The 19,264-nt window shown below is 36.8% G+C and overlaps 2 protein-coding genes across 4 annotated transcripts; both read left to right on the top strand.

Annotated features, from left to right (window-relative positions):
- The first annotated feature begins 3,639 nt into the window (after positions 1-3,639).
- Positions 3,640-7,835, top strand: LOC109220783 (sm-like protein LSM5). The gene is made up of 4 exons (XM_019385251.1): positions 3,640-3,807; positions 3,922-4,045; positions 7,262-7,334; positions 7,468-7,835. Exons 1-4 carry the CDS (start codon positions 3,771-3,773, stop codon positions 7,498-7,500), a joined length of 267 nt encoding a protein of 88 aa, XP_019240796.1. The 5' UTR covers positions 3,640-3,770; the 3' UTR covers positions 7,501-7,835.
- A 3,156-nt stretch (positions 7,836-10,991) lies between these two features.
- Positions 10,992-19,264, top strand: LOC109220782 (E3 ubiquitin-protein ligase RLIM). Of its 3 annotated transcripts, none has more exons than XM_019385249.1 (10): positions 10,994-11,417; positions 11,977-12,081; positions 12,185-13,161; positions 13,959-14,631; positions 15,037-15,120; positions 15,889-16,086; positions 17,222-17,307; positions 18,451-18,550; positions 18,793-18,891; positions 18,976-19,264. In XM_019385249.1, the coding sequence occupies exons 3-10, from the start codon at positions 12,188-12,190 to the stop codon at positions 19,036-19,038; spliced, it is 2,277 nt and encodes a 758-aa protein (XP_019240794.1). In that variant the 5' UTR covers positions 10,994-11,417; positions 11,977-12,081; positions 12,185-12,187; the 3' UTR covers positions 19,039-19,264. The 3 variants fall into 3 exon arrangements, with proteins under 3 accessions (XP_019240795.1, XP_019240794.1, XP_019240793.1); XM_019385248.1 differs by having other exon boundaries at positions 11,971-12,081; XM_019385250.1 differs by lacking the exons at positions 18,793-18,891; positions 18,976-19,264 and adding an exon at positions 18,629-18,786 and having other exon boundaries at positions 10,992-11,417; positions 11,971-12,081.

Below are 19,264 nucleotides of genomic sequence, written 5' to 3'. Positions count from 1 at the left end.
GTATTAGTAAACTTCTGATTTACTATGGCTACTTTTGTATCAGCAAATTTCTGGTTTACTATAGCTGCTTTTGCCTCAGTAAAACTTCTGATTTACTGATTGCTTTTGCATTAGTAAACTCTGATTACTGTGATACATGATGTAGTACAAATTGAACAATAAGGTGGGTAACTTCTCACATACATATTATTTTACCCTTTATGATTGTGGAAACATGAAGATTTTGAATCTTCCAATCGTTTGTAGTCTCAATGTGATAGTCATTTGAATTAGTAAACTTCGGGTTTACTACAACATATGTTGACCATAATCATATAATATGAATGACATATTTGCATATAAGCTCTTCGGGAGCCTTCAGTTTATTGTCCACTATCAATTATTATTCAGACAATACTTGTGTCATGTGTCTTCTAGACAAACAGTTAGCTCTTCAGGAGCTTTTGATAAAATTTGTACTACCAAATATTTCTCAAACACTTCTGGTGCCATGAGAGAAAATTATAATCAAATGAACAGTATAAATGTCAGAAATTAAGAATTTGTATTTTACCACTAACTTTGTGACGAATGTCTCCTTCAGGGAGAAGCGTCATTAACATCTGAATATTTTATATCAAAGCGGCAACCACATATTACATCCTTCAGGGAAAGATACATGAGTTATTATTTTCTTCGGAGTAGTTAATAACAACTAACCATAATATATCAATGTGGTTATAATAGAAAGTATTCTACAAGAATTCTTTTGCCCTAGAATGAAATAATTCCAAAGATGTTTGATGTACATCAGGTACGTGCGACAATGATCTCTATGCCACAAAAATAATATTTATATCCTTTATTATTCTAGCTCTTCAGGAGGTGAGTTATGGTATTTCTTCATTCACTCTAGGGAATGAAAATGTGCTTAAAAAATAACTTTGAATAGCTCATTATTTTGTTTAAGCACAGAAAGACACAGATTCATAATATTTTCCTGCTTCAGGAGAAAAATTCAAATGTTTTACTACTTCGGGAGCAAATTTAAAATATGAAATATTGAGTATATATTCTCTCAATCATATTACCTCTTCTAGAGGTGAATCGTAATATATTTACATTAAGAGCGCGTTCATATTTACAAGCTTTATTAATATTGTCACATTCACATCAGAGAATGGATTAATATTATCAAAAGTTCTCTTTCTTCAGGAGATGGAACATAATTATCCAAACGTGTAAAAATCACATTACATTATGACGGCGTCAGACCTCTTTTAATATATTTGCTACTCCAGGAGCAAATCGAGGTATGTATGTAATATATAGAAATTTTCTCTAACTTATCTTCATTGTTACCATAGTAAGCCTAAATTATCACTTCTGGTGGTCATAGGCATATACTACTTCTGGTGGTTAACAAAATTTAGTTACAATGAGATATATAAAACATAACCACTTCTGGTGGTTGTATATTTCTTGCAAACTCTATTGGAGTTTAAGTGAATCAAACAATGTTATCCACTTTGTTATCATTTATTAAGATAATTAGGATGAAAACAAAAACCAAAATAGTTACTGTATACGTAGCACATAACCAATTAAGCAAGCGATGATAAATATATATCAAATATAAGCAAAAGGCTCAAATTACTTTACACAAATTTGGTCACTCCAAACGTAAGTGATATCTGCATCACTACTGTCAAGAAGAAAAACTCACCACCTTAAGGATATATCTGCCTTATGATGCTCACAATGAACAAGATCTAACCACGGACGTAAGAGCGTTGCCTTCCATCGGAGATGAACACTGAAATAGAAAGTAAATTCGAAGTAAGTGCTCAAAATGGCAGAGTCTCATGCTGATAACTCGTTATAAAATAAAAAATGTAAAGTAAATAAACCGGACAAGTATAGAGAGAGAGATTGATATATTATTCAACTTCAAATTGATGTACATAATGAACTCAAATCTCCTCTATTTATAGAAGAAAGGAAGCAGCTGCGAGGCTTTTCAGGAAGCAGCTGTAAGGCTTCTTGAGCTGCTTGTAAGCTGTCTGCATGAGCTACCGCAACCTGCCTGTTTAATAAGAAGCTGCTACAAGTCATTTCATTGAGTTGCTTGCACCTGTCTGCATCAGTTGCTTGTAGATAAAATTCAATGGAGTACTAAATAAATCATCTTCTTCAGAAAGATTATCTACATCGGAGTAATAAATGGATATACACAATAATATTTTCATAACAGAATGGAATATGTAGTTAATTTTTTTTTTTTGTTTTTGTGTTAAAAAGAAGCAGAAATAGTGGCAAGCCCTCTGGATGCTGACCAAGATAGTTTTGTTTGTCCAAGCCCGACTTGCTACATATTCTAGTCAAAATGCACGGTATAGCCAGTTTTCGGACTGGTCATTCAAAAATAGCCAGCGTTTACTAAGTCAATCAAAAATAGCCACTATTTTGCTGCAACAGAGACCGGTCCAGCATAATATACTGGAGTTCGGTGCACCTGTGTATGAACTCCAGCATATTATGCTGCACCAGTATACTTTGCTAGCTCCAGTATAATATACTGGATACTGGAGCACCGGTGCTCCAAACTCCAGTATATTATGATGGACCGGTATACTTGCGGGAACTCCAGTCTATTATGCTGGAGTTCTAGTGTACTTATGCTGGAACTCCATCATATTATGCTGGAGTTCCAGCATACTTATCCTGGAACTCCAGTATAATATGCTGGAGTTCAAGTATACTTATGCTGGAACTCCAGCATAATATACTGGCGTATTTTCCGGGGTTTTGAACAGTGTTTTCGCTCAAATTTATCTTTACATAAAAAGTGGCTAAATTTCGATTACTTTTGAAACTGGGCTATTTTTCAACGACCAGTTGTAAATCTCGCTATTTTTAAATTTCACCCCATATTCTAGTGCCCACTTCCCAAAATTCAAAAGAAAGAAAATTTGAAAGAATATGAGCCAAGCCCGGATACCGTAAAAAAGTTGGAAATGACATCAAGTAGCCATTTTGAAGCATGTTGTTTAAAATATATCTATAATTAACATTGTATTTAACGATTAGTTAATTTGTTCAAACTTCACGATCTCGTGTCCCAAAGTTTGAAAATTATAACCAGAAATTCAAATCTTATGTCATGAATTTTAAATAGCAATTTTGAAATTCAGAACACTTAGTCTTAAATTTTAAATTAGCAGCTAAAAAATTTAGGACTAAGTCATGTATTCCAAATTTGCAACTCAAAAATTTAGGATACTTAGTCCTGAATTTTGGTTGAATTGGCTAATCTTTAATTACATTGTAAATCGTAAATATATTTTAATTAACAGGATAAAAAGTGCCTACTGGTGCACTTTGCCCGTAAAAGTGGAAGACTTTTTGAGTCAGTGGGTCCTCGCCAACAGTCAAATCTTTATATAAATAGCTGGTCGAATTTATTATTTATATTCCCTAGCTAATATATATATATATATATATATATATATATATATATATATATTTATATATAGTTTATTTTTAATTTAAACGGTTGGATAATCAATTATTTAGGTTATTCTTCCGACCCGAATTTCTGCATTGGGCCCAAGCTCAACCCGCTCATGAAGAAAAATAGAAAGAACATACATAAAATATCAATTTTACCCGTCCTATGAACGCCCTAACACACCCCAAGTACCTACAGTCAATTTTCCAAGCCTTTTCAGCTTACCATCGTTGAGTTCTGTGAACTAAAGAGCAAGAGAAAACCTTTGCGAAATTTCCCAATGTCTTCAAACAACCCTTCTCAGCTTCTTCCATCTGGTACCTTCCATCCTAACAAGATTTATTAACTAGGACTTTAACCCCTTTATTCAATGTTTAATGTTTCTTGATTTTTTTTTCTGAAATTGGGTATTTTGAGTTTTAATTTCGCAGAGTTGATTGATCGTTGCATTGGGTCAAAGATATGGGTGATAATGAAGGGGGATAAGGAGCTAGTTGGTACCCTTAGAGGCTTTGATGTTTATGTTAATATGGTTCTTGAAGATGTCACTGAATAGTAAGTAGTCATTACCTTTTTCTCCTTTCAGCTTTTTTATTTGTGTGTGGTAGTTCTTTTTGTTGATAATTTACCATTGTTTGTCAAAGATTTTAACTTTAGGTTGTTAGAATGCCTATTTTGCACAGTTTATTTAGGACTTTTTGTGAAAATTTTCAAGTTTAAAGTTACTTTCTGTATGTGAACTAAGGTTGGTATTCAAGTCAAGAAGGGTAGAGGGGCGCGCCCAATATCCCTGAGTTTCGAAGTCTGCGGTTGGTCCTAAGGATTGGCCCCAGATAGATTGTTGGCTATCAAAGAGAAAGTTACCATCTTTATAGTTTTAGGAATGTTTCTGTTCTGCTTTTGTGGTTTCATAACCATACTTTTGTTTGGTTTTTAAAATTTTCTTGTGCGTTTCGTCTACATTTCATTTTGGTTATGGCGTCCTATGTAGTTGTGAACTTTTGGTGAAGCTCGGCAACATACCAGTTTGTAATATTGTACTGTGCAATCTTGAATATTGATTTCAAATCCATGTCCTTCTAGTGAGTTAGTAATGCATGTTCATTTGCATTCTCCTATCCTAGTACATCATATACCAACTGTTGGACTTTATTATCATGGAGCGGGCAAATAGGCCCCACCATGTTAATGTAGTAAAGTTATGTACGGTCTACGCATAAGTTGGTATACTTTTGCAAATAAAATCACCTATTGTGATTGTGACTGTAGTTTCATCACTTTAAGCACCCTTCTTCTGGCATAAAACTCAAGTCCACATAAGTTTTTTTTTTTAATTTATATCAATGCCTGCAATCAAGTCTGAAGTAAATTTCACTCGTCTCATTTATGCTAGCTAGTTGACATATCGGAAGTAAATTAATTCGAGCTATATTTGTTTTCTTAAGAGATCTATAATTGGTTTATATATGAACTAAGTACTTTTCTTAAGCTGTCCTAATATTTTGGCTCCTTATTGTGAATAAAGAGTTAAGTTTTTATCTATGCACTGTTTTGTACGTGATGTCCTGGTAAGCCAAAAATGCAGCTTCTCTTACTTCTCTTACTTGGAACTCGGGTCCAATCTTTACCGTGGACTCTTCACATCCATCTTTTTTTTTTTAATTGTTAAGATTTTTTCTCACATTCTTTTGAAGAGCATAGTTAGTTAATTGAAAGTGGAGGTTTTAGGCAGCGTTTGCCTGGTATATTAATGTTTTAGTTGAAAAATTTTGGTCTCAAACTTTAGCTTAGCTCAAGCAGGTGAGAATTACTCTTTATAGTTTTCCATGTTAGCCTGCATAAATGTTACTGTAATTCCTAAATATTGATGGAACATAGTGCCATTTGAAAAGGTACCCGTCATGCCTCCACCTTCATACCTCTGCCACGAGCTATGGTTGAAAGTACTATTTATCAGTCCACTGCTCAACAATATTACAATATTTATTTCACAGCCATTTCTGTAACACTTTTCAGCAACTTGACGCCTGATCTCTCGCACTGGTACTAAAACTTGGCTTTTGTATCTCTATTACGGGGAGGATTTTAGTTCTATTTTAACACAGACTAAAATGACAAGAGTGGAAGGTTCTCAGTCTATCCTATTTTAGATGACTAATGTTGTTATAACTCATGGTCAAAGAAGAAGAAACTTTGAGAACTTTGAAGTTGGATAATATGTAGTATTATTTTTCGAGCCTGATTTTTTAATTTTCAAGTGGAACCAATATGTGTTTACACAGAATACTGAGAATGCATTTAAAATGTGGCACTCTTAACTCATCTTATCCACATGGAGAAGCAGTTGTACTCTGGAAATTAGTGACTAGATTAGATGTTGTTTTCATTGTCTTCCTTACAGATCAAAAGACTATTGCATGATATAGTAATAGTTTCAGAAGTTGACATATGAGACATTCTCCTGAACGCTGTATCATTGCATTCCTTGCAGCTTCGTTGCTTGTCTTGCAACGTTTGATACAGGCAGATTTATCTCACATTCTTTTAACGAGCACCAGGATATAATTAGTTACTGAAAATGGAGGTTGTAGGCTGCATTCTTCTGCTGTATTGATGAGTTAGTATAAAATATGGTCTCTTAAGTTTAGGGTCTACCAGAAACAACCTCTCTACCTTCGTTAGGTAGACACTACCCACTCCAAACCCCACTTTGTGGGATTTCACCGGGTTGTTTGTTGTTGTTGTTGGTGTTGTTGTGAAGTCTAGTTTAGCTCCATCAGTTATTAATTTCACTCCCATTTCTGTTCCTCTTTTCAGCAACTTGCTGCCTGATCTTTACAGTTAGTCTCTAAAATTTAGTTACTGTATCTTCACTAGTGTGAAAGTTTGATTTGTATAAACTGTAAAACAAGCTAAGACAATAAGAATAGAGAGCCCAGTCTGTCTATTTGTAGATGATTTATGTTGTATCTCTTAAGCCCAGCTTGCTCTAGAATGTACTTCATGGATAAATGAAAATGTAAAAAAAAGGGGGGGGGGGGGGAGTGCGAAGTTGATTCCTCATCCATCCCGAAATGTTTTGACCAATTGTCCGTGAAGTCGAGTCCAATTGTGGAGCTGCGGATGCTTACTTGTGAAGTGGGATAGTTATTGAATGACCAGAATGCATGGTTACCCCGATCGAAAGGAGAAAAATTCTGTAGGAATTTGTTCTCATCTTTTATCTTTTAAATAAAACATTTCGTTTTGAAGTAATAATTTCACGACCTGAGACTTTCATCATGCTCTGGCACAGTACTTTTCATTCTGTTACAGCTCTTTGTTGTTTTGCAACAATTACTAGCAGCCAGACATTTGCTCACATTCTTTTAGGCAGCACCAAAATATCGCTAGTTATTGAATAAGAAGGTTTTAATGCATTTGCCCCTCAAATTCATGGAGCAGAATGTATCTATTTTAGCTCTCTTAGACTCCTAGTAGAAATGTTGGTCTCTCTTAATCTAGTTTAGCCTCTAGCAGATGAAGTGCCCTTTATACTTTTGTGGTTGTTATCTTCATTATCAAAAAAAAGTGCCCTTTATACTTTTCCTTTTTACACCTTCATAAAAGTTGATTTCGAAGTTTTTGGTGGAACATAGTTTGTGCAATTTGAAGAGGTCTCCTTGTGGTCCCCCTCGTTATGAAAGAAAAATTTACACCTTCCTGCCATAAATGAAGTTGAAACGGACTATTTATCACTCCACTGCTAAAACCTTTTCACTTTTCCTACAGTGAGATCACTCCAGAAGGGAAGCGAGTAACAAAACTTGATCAGATTCTGCTTAATGGAAACAATATTGCTATCGTAAGTATAAGCTATTCTTTCTGATTCGATTTGCTTTTCATTTGCATCCTGTTCTTTACCGATATTCTCATTTTATTCCTAGCTGAGCTTGAAATATCATGATCAGTAATGAACCTCCTCCTTTTTTTTGCAGCTGGTTCCTGGTGGGTCACCTGAATCTGAATGATATATTACGATATGCGACTTGTGCTGTTCATTGAGATTAGTTGATGATGGGCTCGAGACATTTGAAACTCAAGTGCCATTTTCAATATGTCTTTTTCAGTAATCTCGCTGTATAAGTTTATCATGAATCCATAATTGGCAAGGATTTTGTAACTGTGACTTGTGAGTGTGTTCGGCTAGTCTTTTCTAGGATAATGATAGTTGCATTATATCAAAAAACTTCATGATCCTATGGCGAACAGTACTTTGAAACTTATTTTGTTCAGGTGTTATTACCTTTACACTATGGAGTTTCTGCAGAATTCTCAAATCAAGTGCTTCTGAATCTTACCTTTATTTCTTTCCTTGTATATACGTCCATTGTTTTCTTTAGTTCACTTGAGATGTTGGGTGCCCTCTGATGTAGTCAAGCAGGGGAATAGTTAGAGGGGAATATCTTATTTCTCATTAATGTGTGTCCATTCATTTATTTATTATGTTGATAGAACAAGCATTAATCACACAATTTTTTGGCTGAAGAATTTAGGCATATACTTGCGGGGATGGAAATCCAATGCATTCTTGGGCGAACATAGCCTAACGGATAGCTTTTAAGTCTTGGCGAGTGGAGTTATTTGCACTATTGGGAGGTAGCAGGTAGAATAATCGAGGAGCGTCCAAGCAAGCACATACACAACAACAACAGTGATGACCCAGGTCTGGGGAGGGTAGTGTGTACGTGGGACCTTACCCCTAACACGAAGAAGTAGAGAGGTTGTTTCCGAAAGACCCTCGGCTCAAGAAGACGAAAAGAGACAATATCAGTACCACCAATAGAAAATATAGGAAAAATAACATCATGAAATTGAGAAAGTAGATGCAAAGGACAAACGATAGATAGTACATAGACCCGGCGCTATGGAAAAACGAAATAGTAGTATGATACAACATTGCCACTAGCTGACTTCGACAGAAACCCTACCAGACTAGCCTCACAAAGGGATGAAGTAAGGAAAGACTCAACTATCTCCTAACCTACAACCCTAATACTCGACCTCCACAGCTTCCTATCGTGGGCCATGTCCTCGAAAATCTGAAGTCTCGCCATGTCCTGCTTGATCAGCTCTCCCCAATACTTCTTAGGTCGTCCTCTACCTCTTCTCGTGCGCTCCAAAACCAGCCGCTCACACCTCCTTACTGGAGCATCTGGGCTTCTCCTTTGTACGTGTCCGAACCATCTACGCCTCGCTTCCCGCATCTTGTCATCACTGGGAGCCACGCCCACCTTCTCCCGAATATCTTCATTCCTAATCTTATCCATCCTAGTGTGCCTGCACATCCACCTCAATATCCTCATTTCTGTTACTTTCATCTTCTGGATATGTGAGTTCTTAACATGCCAACACTTAGCCCTATACATCATGGTCGGTCTAACACCTCCTAACTAAAAAATAATAACAATAACAAACTCAGTGTAATCTCACAAGTGGGGCCTGTGAGGACAGTATGCAGACATAATCTTTATCTTGTGAAGGTAGAGAAGCTGTTTCGATAAACTATCGGCTTAAGAAACAGTGAACAGAAAGCAACACCTCCTTACCAAAAATGAAAAGAAAAAAATCATAGCCTAATGGACTAGTGTTAGACCCTTGACAAAGCTGGTCGGTAAATGGCGCGACAGTGGCAAGGATTTGGCATGATGGCCTTGCCATTGCCTATGTGCGGGGGAAATCAACATGCAAGCCAATGCGGGCAACACCTCCTTACCAAAAAAGAAAAGAAAAAGATCATAGCCTAATGGACTAGTGTTAGACCCTTGACAAAGCTGATCGGTAAATGGCGCGGCAGTGTCAAGGATTTGGCATGATGGCCTTGCCATTGCCTATGTGCGGGGGAAATCAACATGCATGACAATGTGGGCGTTGTCAATGGCAACAATCCTTTGCAAGGCAAAGTTTTGTGGACTACACTACTATTAGAAGGCTAAGGTGTGACGGACTACACTAAAACACTAAGGGGTCGTGTGCAAGCAAAGGCCAAGGTCTTGACGGAACAAGGCGGGTTGGACGGAAACTTGACAAGGCAAAGCGGGAAAGACCTAGGTGCTAAGACGAGGCAGCTTAGTGCCAAGGCAGTGGCATTGGCAACTTGGTGTTGTCTTGGCTTAGGCGAGCGTGCTGGCACCTAAGGAATTTGTGGGCAAACGACTTAGCAAGGGAATGACATCATGGATTGGTGACTTGATGCTAATATGAGCTTGACATTGGCAAAGGGCAGACTTGATCAAGTAGGGGCGACTTGACATGAACAAGCTGTTGTGGCAGTGGGCGTGCGTGTGGCTAAGTCATGGGTGACAAGTTGGGGCTATGACATTGGGGCGGAACAGTGTCAAAGGGCAAGGCTGGGTGCAATGCTAACCTTGGGCGTGCAGCAGCTGGCCAGAAACACGCACATGCAGCGCACATGGAGCGGTCAACAAGTGTATTGTGCACATGCTGTGCAGTTGGACGGTTACAACTGCCATGTCAAAGAGTTGCTGATAATGGGGATAAGTCTATGCACGTTTTTAGGCATGTTATAGCATGACATGCACGTTTTTGATCATAGGTGATCATGACCTATCAGTTGGGGGTGTCAACTGAAATAGGAAAACTGAAAATGGGCTGACTACACTATATATATATGTGTGTTAGCAGCCCAAAAAACGAGTTTAAGTACCTAGGGAGGGAAATAGGCAAAGATGTAGGCATAGGGTTGTCTATCTCAAGGCTTGAGCATGGCAAATTATGTGCCATTGCCTTGCCAAAATCAGTGGGCAGCATGAAATGCCTTAGGCAGGGGCTTTTATAGGGCAGTTCGGGCAAGAGTCGGCAATTTTTTGAGTTGGTGTTTGCCAAAGGTAGCAGCACCTTGCCAAACTCGAGATTTTCCTTTGTAATTCCTTTATTATAAAAGGTTGGAAAAGGGTTCCCGTAAATCTGTTGTGCCTTTACTTATTTATGTTGCCTTGAAATTGTTCTAAGTGCCAAACCTCGAAAGCGAAAGAAAATCGGGTGAAGGTTGAGCCAAGTAGGCGGACAGAAAACGCCCATGTGACAACTAGAATGGAACCCAACAACACTTGTTTTGGAGCTTCAACGTTTTTCTGTTGTGAAGTTTTCCCATTCTTCTAAGACTATAGTGCAGGTAAATGCAAGATTACAAGATCAATCAGCCATCTATTGACTTCTCAAGTTGCATCTCAATGGGAATTAAATATTTAGTCTCGATGCTAACATTATTTTATAACCAAAAAAATTCTCAATTTCAGTTTTGTAGTTTGCCTCTCTATCCTTCTATAATTAAGTAGAGACTTGGTGTGCTAGTTAGCATTCAAACTCGTGTTATACGTCCTCCTATAATTAAATATTAAATTTAATGTACTAGTTATGATTCTAGCTCGTGTGTTGTACATCTTTCTATAATTAAGTACAAACTTGATGTATTGTGCGTCCTTCTAAAATTGAGTAGTCTTCATGTACTAGTAGTTAGGATTCAAGCTTGTGTTGTACGCCTCACTCGTGTTGCTCACATTGGCATAATAGAGATGATGAAGTGAGTTACGTAGCTTAAATGCAAAAGTGAGAATTTATATTAGAACGTGAAATAACAGAAATTCATGATTCAAAATTCAAATTATTTACTCCATTAACACAGAGCGTGTCATACACTTCCCAGAATTGCAAGTGGAATTACTGCCCGTCAAATTCAAAGAGCCTCAAAGAGTAGATTGGACATTGCACTGCAAACCTCCCCCTCCACCCCCCACCGCCAACACCCACCTCTTCTTTCCATCAAGCCCTAGCGTTTCTTTTGCTCTTTTTTTTTTCAAATATCAAAATTATGATTTTTTATATATAAATTTTGTGGATTTTGCAGAATCAAGAATAACCTTCAAAGGTTTGTTCGTTTTCTATGATTCTATCATTATATTATCGTTAATTTTCATTTGATTTACATTAAAGGTTCCTTTATTTTTCCTGCTTGAAATACAATTATTTCAATTGGGTATGAGAAATCTTGAATTTTCAGATTTTCATGTTTCCTTTCTAATGGGGTTTTCCCTTATGTTTTCCCCTTTTTTACTTATATATAGTGATTTGTTGTCTGCAGTAGTATCTTGTTTATAAAAGGTTTAATCTTTAGGGTTATTATATTATTAGGTTTTTCTTTCCTGCTTGAAACACAATTAATTGAATTGGGTAAGCAAAAATCTTGAATTTTCAGATTTTTCTGTTTTATTTCTAATGGGATTTACCCTTATGTTGGTTATTGGTGTTTGCAAATTTCGTTTTTCCTTACCCTTTGCTGAATTATAACAAGTTTATGAATGGATTGGGAGATAGTGATATTGTCTGCAGTAGTATTTTGTTTATAAAAGGTTTAATCTTTATGGTTATTGTGTGATTAGGTTTTTGCTGCTAAATTAATACCAAGGATAATTGTCTTGTAGGTACAGGTGGTTTCAAGTGTTTTCTATCAGCAGTTTTATTCGATACATTTAAGCCCACACCAACTTATTCGAGCTGTTCTTGTGATTGTCTTTCCGCCAACTTTACTTCTGGTATTATAACTTGATTCTGCACCTTACATGATACCTGTGCTAATTTTTGGTTAGTTAAATTTGTCCACTGATGTGATATGTCTACTTTTGGCTGTTTGTGCAGATTATGGATCATGTGAACAGCGATAGTCAATTCGATGTTCCTGACACCCCTAATAGATTAGCTGCTAAGGATCTGAATGTGAGGAGTCGTGTCAGCACGGAGAGTGGTTTATCGACATCTGGTCATTCAGGATATGGAAATATTGCTGGTGAACGGAATGAGAATCGAGTTTATGTTAATGGTGTAGGAAAAAGAAGGCTGTTTATGCGTCCTCCAAAAGGTATCAATAGTTCCATGAAATCTGAATTCCATGCGAATTCATCAGCTTCCGGTTTGGGGAATTCTATCCCTTCGAGAAATGGTGTTCATTTTACTAAAGTTTCCTCCATTCCTAATTCCAATGAGAAACATAACTTGCACCTTTCCAAAAGTGAAAACACAGATTCAAAAAGTCAAAAGTCTTCTCAGCAAAACTACCCTGTCGTAGACCTGACAAACAAAAGTGGGTCGGCACATGTATTTGTTAAGACTCCTACAGTTGGAGCACAGAATGGTGGTCAAGTTGAAAAATGTAGAACACGATTGGCAGCAATGAATGAACACTCTCATATGCACAAGATGACTCCGTTCATACCATCCAGCAGTACCAACAAAGGAAAGGAAACTGATGGTTCAAGTTCTAAATCTCATGGAGAAAAGGATTCTGCCATTGATAAGCAGCTTGGAGCTCGAAAAGATGGTTCGGCATCTCTTGTTTACTCACCCAGAGTAATTGGGCAGAAAAGATTGGTTCGAAACGGATGTATATCCCCGCATAACATAGCTAAGGCCAAAAAGCCAGCTGTGAAGGAGGACAATGGTGTTTTAACCCATGGGCTAACTGGTACAAGTCTTATGGCATCAACAGCGGTTACAAGCTTAGATGGTGCAAAAGAATTGATATCTAAAAATGGTATCTCTGGTACATTAAAGGGTAAGGAGGTGATAACGCACTCTTCTCCTTCAAAAGAACGTGAAACAACACATCCGTATAGCAGGTGCGTATTTGGTGAATGCTGTCTAAATATTCATAGGAGAGACAAATTTAGTTCTTATCTGAGAGCAGTTTAGTTCAAATTTACTTGGCTCTCCAAATTGGAAAAGAAAAAAAGAACTTTTCTTTACATCTTCTATGACATAGTTGTCAGAGAGACTAACTCAATCAATTCCCTGCTGAGGGATCTATACTTTGAAGGTTTATGGGGAACACAGTTTAGCTTGTTTTCATGTGTGGATAGATGCATGGGTTCAACCAGCTGTAGCAAATGATGCATCTATATTCAGATATGCATTTTGACATATTTGTGTTGTGCGGAAACTTATCCAAGAAAAAATATCTGTGTTGTGTGTAACCCTGTTTTGGCTTAGATGAGATGTCTCTAAATGCTTGCTGCATCTTGTTGTATGAGATATTACTATTCCCTGGTTCATAAGTATTATCATCTGATGTTATTCCAGTCATTCTTATTCCTGTGATTTTACTTTATTAATCATAATCATATCTAAGTTTGTGCGAACCAGTTTTCTACCTTTGTCCTCTCCTTATCCATGTTATAAAGGTTTGCAATTTAGTTAGGTGATTTTAGTCGCTTCACCATTTGTCATGCTTTACAAGTTACATTTTCTTATCTATAGTGTAGAATTGTAATGTATATAGTAAGCTGCTTTTTGTTTTCCTTTGAATTCGGTAACGTAAGATTCTGGGTTCCTTTTCTTTTGACTGTTACCTCAATGATTAACTCATGTCCTGATAAAGGTCTCATCAGATTTTTTTTCTTTCATTTTATCCTTCCAGAAGCTTGATATCTGTTGATGAGAAAGCAAAGGAAACGAGTGATTCCAGTAGAGATGCGTCCAGAAGCTTTGGTGAATCAGGTGGATGGAGAAGTACACGTAACCGTAGTGGGAACATGAACTCGTCTTTGTCCAGTGCGCACAGGACCTTAGATAAGGATAGTGCCTGCTTTGTCACTCACTCCAGTGGGAGTAGGGTGACGAGAAGAGATGATGCAAGTAATGGTCACGATTCAGCTTCTATTAGACATGTTTCTGGTGAATCTGCAGAGCCAAAGGAATCCGTTCCTGGACCTCAATGTCCCCAAATTAATGGAAATCGTACTGCAGTAAACACAGTTAAGAAAAGACTAAAGCAGGGACCTGCTGCAAGCAGCCATGGTGAATGTTCTACATCGGCCTCTGATGATCTAGACATCATTTTGCTTGCCTCACCTGAAAGTAGGATTAATACAAGGTCCACCAGAAACAGAAATCATGTTAGTATAGGCGTAGAACCGGTGATTGATGTGGACAGTCCCTCCTCTACCACAAGATATGAAGGCTCTCATGTTGTATGTAGCAGTAGTAGGAATGACGATGCTAGAACCAGACAATTAGAAGCTGATGAAAGGCTGGCACGGGAACTCCAAGAACAATTATATAATGAGGTGCCTTCCTTAGGCGTTGGCGAGGTTCGACTCTTTATGGAGCATATTTTTAGCTGTTCTCCTTCAATATTTAGCTGTTCTTGTCTTCCACACACAGTACCATACCCCTTTATCCATAGATAATATTTGGAATGCTTGAGAAAAAAAATTCAAATAAGTCTTTGTTCTACAATCTGGTCCATTATTTCAACTTCAACTTGAAATAGAGAATTTGAAGTTTGAAAAATCGGTTTGAGGAAGGAGTATTTTAAGTGAAAATAATGCTTTTCACTCACAGAACTTCAAATTTTTTTCCAAGTGAAATTCATGTCCAAGCACAACTTCCAAATACCCTTTTCAACTACAATCTCAAATACTTTATTTAAACTTCAACCAAATATTATCCAAACGCCTACTATTTTTTGATGGTTTTGCTTTTCTTTGCAACAGATTGATGGAGATGTAGCCTTGGCTTTAGCGCAGGAGGATCTCCTACATGCTTCCTCTGGGGGAGGGAATCAATTATCCAATCTTGTATGTTGGGTTTCATTACATTTTATTGTCCTCTATACTTTACATCACTTCGTAGTAAAACATGTGCTACTTAGGTCTAATATTGACATTGACATCTGACTTTCAAAGATTTATACATTATGTTCATGTTTGGGGGCTTTATTATGCGGAATGTTAATTAAGAAGTTATGTTGACTTTCAGTTGCGCTTGGTAATAGTCATAATAATCCTCCTATTCAACTACTTCAACCATTTTTGAGCACCTCATATCTTTTTCGGAACTTCCTACCCAGTCTGGAACTTCCTCTTGGGGGGGGGGGGGTGGGGCTGTGTACTTATTATATGTACCCAAATATATTTTTACACTTGAATGTGCTCATGTTGGATATATAGCTGTGATCAACGATCATGAGAGTTCGTAATTTGGGTTGTAGCTGTGCAGATTGTTGTTCTTTCTTTGTTATATAACTTTGACTTGCAGCAGATTGAAATTCAAGGTTCTCATTTTGATTTTTTTTAAAAAATTACTGTGATTGCAGTATCACCTATTTTAAGTGTCTTTCTCTTTGAATTTCCTAGTCTAAGCGTGATCTTAAATACATTAGTCTTCAAAATGTGCAAAAAATAGAAGACCTTTAATTCATATTCTGTTTTCATCCTTTTAGAATGTGCCTTGATCTCTACTGTTATCATCTCAAAAAAAAGAATGTGCGTTGATCTCTGACCGAGTTCTTTTTCTTTTCCTCTTTTTGTCCTTTTTTCTTTTTGGGACGTGGGGATGTTGTGCAGAGTGGATCATTGGTTGCAAACATACGCAGACGACAATCAAGAAATGCATCCATCACATCTCGTAGAGCTTCTCAAGCTCGGGCTTCCTCATCAAATAGAATGGCAAGGTTGAGGAGCCGTTTCCCTGGACAACCTCGTACAGTCTCATCTTCTAGAGGAAGAAATTCACTATTTCCTCCTAATATGGATGTGGACATGGTATTTATTACTTCCATTTTTCCTCGTGACTTTGATCGCTAATAAACATTTAGTCTGCTAAAGTTGTATTTCTTGTTATTTTCATGCTGCTTGTGTTCATTTGGCTTTAAGTAATGAGTTTTTTTTTCTAAGCTATTTAGGTTGATTGTACAGTAGTTTGTGTTTTAGAAGACCGAGATGATTAGTGTTAAGCAGCCGTGTCCTATATTAGCAAAGGAAGAAAGAAAGGACGGGCTATGGAAAATTGAATCTGAGCCGCCTCAGTTTGAGAGTCACTAGCCTATAGAGTTATAAGCAGTCAAATAGAAAGAGAGAAATAGAAAGGTACCTTGGAAATGACAATCACCTACGTTTTCTGAATCTGCTGGAATACCTTAGTCTCCGTTGGTCTTCATTCCAACTTCTTTGACCATTAGGCATCATCCTTGTATGCACATCTTGTTCTTATATTATGATTTATCTCCTTTCTTTCCCTACTTTCCAAAAGGACATTTTAAAAGATTTGATATATTTCATTGAAATGTGGAGCAATTATTGCATTATGGGTTCTCTTTCCCTTTTGGATGTGTGATTACCCTAGATGGCATCATTGTATGAGTTTGAATGTGTACAATTAAATCCTACTTTGATGTGGGGTTCTTTTATTCTGAATATAGGATTGATATAAATGGAGAGTTAGCTAAGTTCATCTAATTCTTTGGTTTGTCAAAACATAGTTAAGAAGACAGGATTTGATACAGAGGAGAAAAATATCGCACTTCTTTTATCTTGATAAACATAAAGAGATCTCATGTTATAATCCTTAACAAAGAACAAACGATTTTCTGCACGCATTTTCTGTTAAGAGAACATCTCTTATGGGGCCACAAGCTCACTTAAGCTCTTTATTATCATCCTCACTTGTGTCCTGATTGGTTCTTCCGGTCTCCACCTTTCTGTCTTTGCTCCTTCTGAAAGAAACACTCACCTCTTCCCATTAAAACTTCAGCGTCAAAGAGATGCTCTTTTCACCTCTCTTATTGAAGGACTTGTTTTAACAGAATGATTAAAATGGGATTTGGGTAATTGCTGAGTATATTTTTTTTTATGTGGGTCCAGCAGTGAATGTGTAATTTACTTTTTCTGAATGTTGCAGAGGATGCATATATTGGAAACATTAGAGGCTTTCAGTAATATGGATGTTGATGGTAACCTCCTTCAGACGCAGCGTGACTTCAATGAGTAAGTTTTTATGACTTCAATGAAATTAGCTTGTGTTGCATCAAAATGTAAAAGGAGGCATGGTGACTCAGCGTTCAAAACTCTGAAACGTATTTTTTTCGATATTACTAGAAACTCTAAGGGGTCGTTTGGTAGGGTGCATATGAATAGTGCTGAATAGGGTGTACTAGTTATGCTGACATATTTTTTTATCCAATGTTTGGTTTGATATATTAAAGCATTGCACAATTTCTAAAAGAATTGTTTGTTTACAAGAATACCCTCATAACCAGTCCATCACTTTATCTTTTTAAAAGAAACATATGCTGAGGAATGTTTTTATATGAAAAAGGTTTTAAAAAATTATTTGATTTGTCTACCTTTGAAGTATAGAACTGAACATTTATTTATAAAAAAGGAAATATGCTAAGTATTTATATATCTACTAGGGACATAATTTTATTTCCCACTTTCTTGGATTATTAGGCAAAGAAAGTTTGAATTAAAAAAATAAAAGGAAATGAGTTGATTACAGGTGCATTCTAGTACGTAGTAGTAGAGTACAGATTTATATATTTACAATGATGAAATTGGCGGAGTATAGATATAAATAGCGGGAGCAATTTCAGTATCAAACTTTACATCAAACTTGCATTAATATAATAGCATATTTTAATCAAGCATAAATTTTGAAGGCAATTTTATCTTTAACTAAGCTAATGCATGCATTAAAACCCATTGCATTGTTCATACCATGGTTTCCTATGCATTAGTTATGCATAGGATAATACCAAATAGGGTGCATAACTAATGCTTGCATAACTAATGCATAGGTTCAAAAAGTGTACCAAACAAGGTACTATTATTAATACACTAAACTAATGCATGCATTATTTTATCTAATGCATCCTACCAAACGACCCCTAAGTAAGATAATTTGATTCTCTCTGAAGTTAAGGTGCAAGGGTATGTGTCATCCGAGGGAATGAACTAATCTATGTACTATACCTTATAAAAAAAACTAATATATGTAGTGTTTTCTTTGTTCTTTACGTTATCTACCCTTTTACCGGCGAGGTCATCTCGTTTTTTAGCGTCATTACTATTGTTTTGGACAAGATGTATATCGTGCTTTCTGACATGTCCTTCCCTTCTCTGGTTTAGGAATGACTATGAGATGCTATTGGCTCTTGATGAGAACAACCACCAACACGGTGGTGCATCTGTACGACAAATCAACGACTTACCTCAGTCAACAGTTCAGGTAACTAGGATTTCCTTGTGGTATTAAATTCTTACCTAAGATTAACACTGTTGTATATCCTTGACATTCTTACTATAGTAAAGGAGTACACATGCAACAGTTGTGCGCAATACAGGCATCCATCTGTTATCCACACTTGGAACATCGTTGCGAGTGTAGAGCATAGATGCTGGTTTGCCTGCTGCTGCTTAAAGCCGTGAGTAGCTGGAATTGCATTGCTTACCCTCTTTGGTTCCTTGCAGAATGAGAGTCTTCAAGAAGCATGTGCAGTTTGTCTTGAAACTCCTACTGTGGGGGACGTGATCCGCCATCTTCCTTGCTTACACAAGTTTCACAAAGATGTAAACTTCTGGATTTTCTTGCTGATTATTTTGTTTTTTTTGTCAACGCAACCAAATTTATAACCCCCATTGAACTTACTGCAGTGCATTGATCCATGGCTGAGGAGAAAAACATCATGTCCAGTTTGCAAGTGTTCGATAACATAACCTGCTTTAGAGATGATAGGTGGTATGTTTTGGCAGTTGCAGCTAGATTCTGATATAATCTTTTTGTTTCTTTGGAGGTTGATCAGAACAAATGCCTTATTTTGCTATACAGTGTTCTGCAATTACTTTTCTATGCTTATTTTTCGAAAGATGCATAATTTGAGGTTACATTTAACGACGCAAAAATGGAATAATTACCAAATACAAATGTTCGATTTTATGAGGA

The sequence above is a fragment of the Nicotiana attenuata genome, unplaced genomic scaffold (assembly GCF_001879085.1).
Source record: "Nicotiana attenuata strain UT unplaced genomic scaffold, NIATTr2, whole genome shotgun sequence".
NCBI classification, from domain to species: Eukaryota; Viridiplantae; Streptophyta; class Magnoliopsida; order Solanales; family Solanaceae; genus Nicotiana; species Nicotiana attenuata.
Note: the sequence above shows the minus strand (reverse complement) of the source record. Positions and strands in the feature narration are given on the sequence as shown.

Coding starts and splice junctions, on each gene's coding strand:
- LOC109220783 (XM_019385251.1), top strand. CDS start 3,771: ATGTCTTCAAACAACCCTTCTCAGCTTCTTCCATCTG. Junction 3,808..3,921: donor TTCTCAGCTTCTTCCATCTG/GTACCTTCCATC, acceptor TTAATTTCGCAG/AGTTGATTGATCGTTGCATT. Junction 4,046..7,261: donor CTTGAAGATGTCACTGAATA/GTAAGTAGTCAT, acceptor CTTTTCCTACAG/TGAGATCACTCCAGAAGGGA.
- LOC109220782 (XM_019385249.1), top strand. CDS start 12,188: ATGGATCATGTGAACAGCGATAGTCAATTCGATGTTCCTGACACCCCT. Junction 17,308..18,450: donor ACGCAGCGTGACTTCAATGA/GTAAGTTTTTAT, acceptor TCTCTGGTTTAG/GAATGACTATGAGATGCTAT. Junction 18,551..18,792: donor TACCTCAGTCAACAGTTCAG/GTAACTAGGATT, acceptor GGTTCCTTGCAG/AATGAGAGTCTTCAAGAAGC.